Raw genomic sequence first — 7,085 nt, forward strand, 5'->3', positions numbered from 1 at the left:
TGGAGCGATAAGTTCATAATACAGAACTCGGGTTTTCTCAACCATTTGTTTGCTGGAGATGAGGTGATGGGGGACCGTGGGTTCACAATTAGGGACTTGCTATAGGAACGGAATGTATGCTTGTGTTGCGCCCTTAAACAAGGGAATAGTAACGGGAGAAGAAAAAACACACGTGCAGCTCTTGCCTTCACTCGTCTGTATTGAATGAGGAAGAGAAGCACGATCTCCCTACTAAAACCCTGAGACATTACCAATGGATCGACGACCAATTAACTCACGGACAAAATATTGAGTTTTGGTAGTACACATGTCAAATGTCAGGTGAAACTTCACTTTACCCCATCGAAACTGAGGATGCCAAAGTATACCAGATGCCATGCTAGGAAATGTTTACAAGTGTGACATCATAAAGGAACCTAGCTGGCCTGCTTATTCACTACAACGTAAACTCTGACAGAAATATAGTACATTTTAAAGCCTTCCCTGCTAAAATATTTTTGTTTGCCATCACTTTTTCAATGCTAAAATAACCTGAGGGAGACTAATTAAATTAATTAAAAACAATTGGGGGGGGGGGTTCCTGGAGGTCAGGGACACTGGATATGTGCCGGTCAGTATTCTGACAGATTGATTAGGGTAGCAGCAAGTTAAATAGTCAACAACAAATATATAAATTGTTAGCTGACATAGTTAATGGAGGCACCATTAGTTAGTTGAGAAAAAAGCTGTTGATACAGTAATCAGAATTTTGGCCTGGGGCCCTAGAAGTGTCTGCCTGTTTGGTCAATGTTGAGAGCTGGTCCAGAATAGCAAAGAACAAGAGCAACCAACAAGTGGGGTTAAACTTTGTTGAGTGAGAGAATGAGACCGTTGGATAGAAAGAAATAGAGACGGGAAAGATGGGAAAGTTGTCACCTAAACGTGTCCTGGTGAATACTAATTGCTGTGAACTGAAGACCCAGAAAGAGTTCCATTGATGGCTGAGCACAATGGAGAAGGAACAGTGGAAGTGGAAGAATCCTATTATTAAATTTTTCCCTCCTCTTTCGGTTTGTGCGCTTGCTATTGCCTGTTGTCTTTGGGTGGATAAGGAACCACGGAAATCACAATGTTGCCCTTGTGTCTGGGGCGAAAAGGGCTGAGGAAACAATGTGAACACAGCTTCCCCTTTGCCTTAGTGCTCTGTAGTCTATAACAAGATGTCCAGGATCTCAGCATACAGGCAGATTTGCCAACAACAAGCCTTGAAGATAACCAGTCGAGCTATTTGATTTTGCTGCTGAAAATCCCAGGCATCGAGGATTAACACGTTTACCTTCATGATGACATTTATATATTGTGTTTGTTGCACCCACACCATACTAGACTCTACTTAGGCTAAAACAGATCACATTCTCTCTGTTACCTTTTATCACACAATTACCTGACATAAACACATATAAGGCTCAAACCCAGTGAAAACATCCGTTCAGTCTTGCTCCAGTTTTGACAAGCCATGGGTGGGGGCAGAGGGATACAATAGCATCCTGTCACACATCACAGCCTCATTAACATCTGGAGCAGAAAGGACAACAACTCTGTCCAGCACTGTCCACCACGGCCTGGGACATATGAGCACTTGTCTGAGGCAGAGAGGGTGGAACTGGGAGAGAGAGAGAGCTTTGGGGTCAGAGGGATTGCAGTGTCAGAGAGGGACTCAGAGTAAAAGAGAAGTGGAGATCATTTGCTGGTGAACTATCCCACCAACAGAAAGCTGTCATGTTTGGTTGAACAACCCTCAAAGAGTTCTCACTCTTAAAAGAAACATCCATCTGAATTTCATCAAGTACTCAAGGTGAGAGCTTTTGGATTGTCTCTCTGCATCTGTGGAGGTGAACTGGCTTTGGGTTATTTACAGAGTTTAACGACAAATATTCAAAATCATATAATGTTTTTGTTTTGCAGGGACAGGGAAGGCGATTTGTTTCATTATGAACAGTGCTGCTAATTTAATGCTAGCAGCGATTTGTTTCAGTGTGACGTCAGCTATTTATCTCCCAAATGGACAAGGTATGCTCCATCATTTTCTGAGTACACAAGTTGTTTTGGCTTATTGGACTCAGGAGATTTTAAAAAGGCGGTTCTAATTTCCTCAGGACCAAAGACGCTGAAGTACCTGCTTGAGCCACCTGTGTATGCTGAAGTAATTGGCCAGCGGGGAGGAAATGCCACCTTGCCATGTGTGCTACAATCCAAACCTAACCAGTACAAAGTGAAATGGACCAAACTGGAAACCCATAGTCATGGATCTGAGAACATTGTGATGATCACAAATGGTCAAGCCCACAAACCATATGGCCTGCTAGGGCAAAGAGCTTCACTTAGAAAGGCTCATGCCATGGATGCTTCACTACGGCTAAGCAACCTGGAACTGGACGATGAAGGCAGTTACCGCTGTGAGCTGATCAACGGAGTCGAGGATGAGAGCGTCATCATTACATTGAGGATAGAAGGTTGTGACCCTGGACAGGATACCACATTGCTTTGCATCCACATGAAAATATTCTTGTGTTAATAATTGAAAATCTTGATTTTTGATATATTGTGGGACTAAATGTCCTCATAAACTTTTAGGTATGGTGTTTCCATATCAGAGCAAAAATGGCCGCTACAAATTCAACTACCAGGAAGCTAAAGAGGCTTGTGCTGAACAGGACGGCACGTTGGCCTCATTCAAACAGCTGTACAAAGGTATTCAATATTCATGTTCAGTCAGCAAAACATTGACAGCTTAGGGACAGTTGATGGGGCACATTTTCATTTATTGGACCCACATGGGGGTATTGTGTTTTTCTGTTAAGCTCACCATTTAGCAGGTTTGAGAATATAATTTCTTCCATTTTGGGCAAATGTCTAGTCTATCAAGTTTTGGTACTTCCCTTGTGCACTATGCTTTTCTGTGCACATAAGTAAGGTAAATAAAGTCTGCTAGTCAACCCTTCATCCTGTCTTCTATCCACAAAATGAAAACAGTGTTTGGTGGTTTGTTTGCTAGATCTGCAATAGGTTAACTATCAACCATACCATACATGAAATATTCACAATAACCTCTAGGAATAGCTAACAGAAAGCATTAAGTCTCGGTGCATTATTCTGCATCAAGGAAAGGACAGGCAAAATCAGGTAAAAGGTTACCCATACTGAGACAAGGCTTGATAGGATGCTTTTCTCCAGTGAGATTCACGCTATCAGTGCATGTGTCATCAACCCCTTCAATATTTACAGACCCAGCCAAAGGTGAACTTTTCTAGCCACTGTCTGCTGCATTGTGGTGTAGCATTATGTCATCACAATTCAATATGCTGTAATTCCATATCAGTAGGTTTTGTTCCATATGTTTTTTCTTAGTATGTTAGTGCTTTCATGCTTGTAAATATGAATGGGAAATGTGTTTATGGTAGGCTGGCATTGCTTAATTGATTTGGTATAATAGGATCCACAGAAGTTCAAAGTCTGCTATTACAAGAAGATGCTGAATTCGTTGACATTTCCAAGTTATAAGTGGGCTGTGTAGCTTTCATTGCCTTTTGGGGGCTGTAAAATGGCATTGCTTAATTTCTACATATGAGTTTAATCCACAGAAGTTGAGCAATATCAACATGTTCCCCTCTTCATCTATCTTATGTTGTTTTAATAGGCTTGTTTTGTCCTAATCATATTCATTTGTTTGCATTCATAGGGTTGATATTATAAGCCTATCTGCTATTCAGTATTTACGTTTTTGTTCTTTTTATGATACCTGGAGTTCGGCCAGACCCCTAAACATGTTAACAAAGGAAATATGCAAAACATTGCTATTATTAAAATGTATTCTGCCATAGAGCATGCTGGGAAATATTTTTCTTCAAAAGAAACTTTTTCTCTCTGGGTGCTTCAATGAAAACCAACAAGTCCATAAAGAACCCATTCTTGTGCAGTCGAGGGAAAACCTTTTCTGTGCCGGCTAACTTTCACTAAGTATTACATTCTCCCTGTGCAGCCTGGACAGAAGGGCTGGATTGGTGTAACGCTGGATGGCTCATGGATGGGACAGTCCAATACCCCATTCTGCAACCACGGGCAGAATGCGGGGGGAAACTGCTGCCTGGCATTCGCAGCTATGGCCCCCGGGACAGGATCCGAGACCACTTTGACGCCTTCTGCTTCACCTCTATTTCCACAGGTCAGCTAAATGAGTTTATTTGCTTTGAAAAGATATGTGGGATCTTTGTACCAAATGCATTTAAAAATTCCCATGCTCCATTGAATTTGTTAAATTGAAAGTGACTTAGTCCATTTTAAATGTATTTAATAAAGATAAACACTAACATCAATATGGATCTGATCAATTAGATTTGCACTGGTAATAGACAGTTGTGTTTAATCCATAGCAACAGGGTGACATTTGGCTAGGGGAGTGGGCTTTTTAATGGTCCAGAGAGGAGAGGAGATGGACAATCAAGGCTGTTGTTCAGACCCAATTGTAAACATGTCTAGCTGCCCTTTAGTGGCATAAGAAAGTCCATTGTAATCATAAAAGGAAACCTCAGTAGAAATGTTCATTATCATATGGCACCATTATTTGCTCAAATAACTGTAACAATATTGTTGTGAGAGCTTTTTAAACTCACCAAAACGCTTAATGCCGTGGCAGGTTGAATCATTTGTGTTTTTCCTTTTCTCTCTTCCAGGTATTGTGTTTTTTGTTGGTGGGCCCCTCACATTTGGGGAAGCAGTGGAGGCATGTAAGGATGACGAAGCAGTTTTAGCTCTGGTCGGCCAGCTTTATTCAGCCTGGCATCTCCTGGGCTATGACCAATGCGATGGAGGTTGGTTAAGGGATGGCAGTGTGCGCTTCCCTATTACCACCCCTAGAAAGCACTGTGGCGGTACTGTAGAGGCTGGGGTGCGCACTTTCGGGTATCCCAACAAGACCCTGCGTTTCTATGGAGCCTATTGTTACAGGTAGCTCCCTGAGACCATAGCATGTGGGGCCTACTTCAAAAGCTAGACTCTGCAACGTTGTGGAGACTAGAGACCCCAACAGGCCTCAGCGTCGAAGTCTTGCAGAGTCCCGTGATGAAAAGGCTGGGAACTGGTTTCTAAACAACACCAAAATATACAAGCAAAAATGTGCTGCTTTGCATTACTGCAGCGTGGTATTGCAGGTAACCTCAAAGATGGCTTTTGCCATCACATCAACAAAACTTGGTACTTTTATGAGGTACATACAGGTAACAGCTACGGTATGTGGCTTACTGCATTTTGGTAACATTTATTTTGTGATCGTGGTTATCTAAGAAGCATTGTTGAAATGTAACAAAAGTGTTAATATGCAACAACAAGTTCAAAGTTATTGTAGCTTCTTAGTTGATATAAGAGTATGAAATAGAAGAATGTAAGAAAATACACAAAATAATTACATCTCTAATACAATAAATTAAGAGTAATTTAGAAATAGCATTAAAATATAATGAAATTAAAATCATATTCACATAGATAATACATTATAACCCATTCATTTTATTATCTATTTGTAGATAATAGTAAAAATATTAGTTTTAAAATTAGCATTATTTTATTACTTACAAACAATATTAACATACAGTAGTGCTTTCACTGGATCTAAGACATTGACTTTATTGATGTATTATCGACACATTACCCACAAAATTAAATTTTTTAACACCAGTGTTGACATTTTTACTTTCACGTTCTTAGTGATTACGTTGTTAAGAGAGAATATAGATAACAAACGTTGGACTCTGCCTATGTCCAAAGTATTTTAAAGCGTGTAATGGCTTTAACTACTATAAGACACCTGAAAAACAAAGCACCAGATAGCAGGACATGTTTGGAAAATGTAATGGGTTGAAGGAATTTAGAAGATATAGACTGATAAGGGGATTGTTTTCAGTTTGTCAGACCAGCTGAAGTTGAGATTTAGGGGCACTTTACTAAAACCCGCCATCAAAACAGAATACAGGCATCAGTGTCATTCTATACAGTGCCCTGTGCTACTATTGGGACAGCATTGCATTTTTCCTGCTTTTGGCAAAGTCAAAAAGTTTGGATTTGAAATCAAACAATGAAATCAAACAATATATACATAGTCCCCCTTTTAAAAAAAACAAAGTATTAGGTTCAATGTTTTTACTAGTTAGTCAGGTGTGTTTCAACACAATTTATGTCAAGCTGTCAGTCTCTAGTCTTGACTTTAGGTTTTGCCTCTGGGGTCTCCTGTTGGTGTCAGGAGGACCAAATCGTTGTCAGTTAAAGTCAATGAGTGATACAGGAAAATCATATATATTATTAATAATAATAATAATCACAATATTTATCAGAGACCCAGCTAAAACAGAATGCTGACCATAATTAACAGTAAAGACTACTAAATGTATGTAGCCAACATCATTTCTTTTGAAAATAACAATATTATCACAGAAATTTCAGAAATGCTTTTCGATGACACACTAGCTAACATTTTTATGTCAATAGTTATCACAAAACATTGACAACCTGCTGAAAGGATTATTCTGCACAAGGAGATATATTTCAAAACTGCTGTTGGATATGCTGATTATAGGGGGTTCTACGCTACAGAAGCTATACTGCAAGGTGCAAAGCACTAATTAGTCTCAAAACCAGAACAGGGAGGTTATAGTTTGCAAAAAATTTCCTTAAGGAGCCTGCAGAGTTCTGGACGAAGGACTTGTGGACAGATAAGACAAAATTGTCCTGGAGAAATGTATATCCAGATTTAAATCCTATTGTACATGCTGTCTTATTTGCTGAATATAAGACTTAAGGCAAAAAAAGCATATCAAACATCTAAGAATGGCTGCAGTACAGGCCTGGCAGAGCATCACCAGGGAAGATAACCAGTGCCTGGTGGGGCAATGGGTCACAGTTACTTACAATTACATACATTAATTTTTGCCTGAAAGGGTGACTATTTATACAAAGTTTTGTAATTTTTAAATGGTGAAACCAATATGTACACAAACACCCTTCAATAAAAGCAGATATTCTACACTTTAACATGACAGTTATTGTTTGATTTCAAA

The 7,085-nt window shown here is 39.6% G+C and overlaps 1 protein-coding gene across 1 annotated transcript; it reads left to right on the top strand.

Annotated features, from left to right (window-relative positions):
* Positions 1 to 1,523: 1,523 nt before the first annotated feature.
* Positions 1,524 to 7,059, top strand: hapln2 (hyaluronan and proteoglycan link protein 2). Its single transcript, XM_010901578.3, has 6 exons — positions 1,524 to 1,834; positions 1,945 to 2,049; positions 2,136 to 2,492; positions 2,614 to 2,730; positions 4,019 to 4,201; positions 4,710 to 7,059. The coding sequence occupies exons 2-6, from the start codon at positions 1,971 to 1,973 to the stop codon at positions 4,985 to 4,987; spliced, it is 1,014 nt and encodes a 337-aa protein (XP_010899880.1). The 5' UTR covers positions 1,524 to 1,834; positions 1,945 to 1,970; the 3' UTR covers positions 4,988 to 7,059.
* Positions 7,060 to 7,085: the final 26 nt, after the last annotated feature.

Source organism: Esox lucius, chromosome 20, assembly GCF_011004845.1.
Source record: "Esox lucius isolate fEsoLuc1 chromosome 20, fEsoLuc1.pri, whole genome shotgun sequence".
NCBI classification, from domain to species: Eukaryota; Metazoa; Chordata; class Actinopteri; order Esociformes; family Esocidae; genus Esox; species Esox lucius.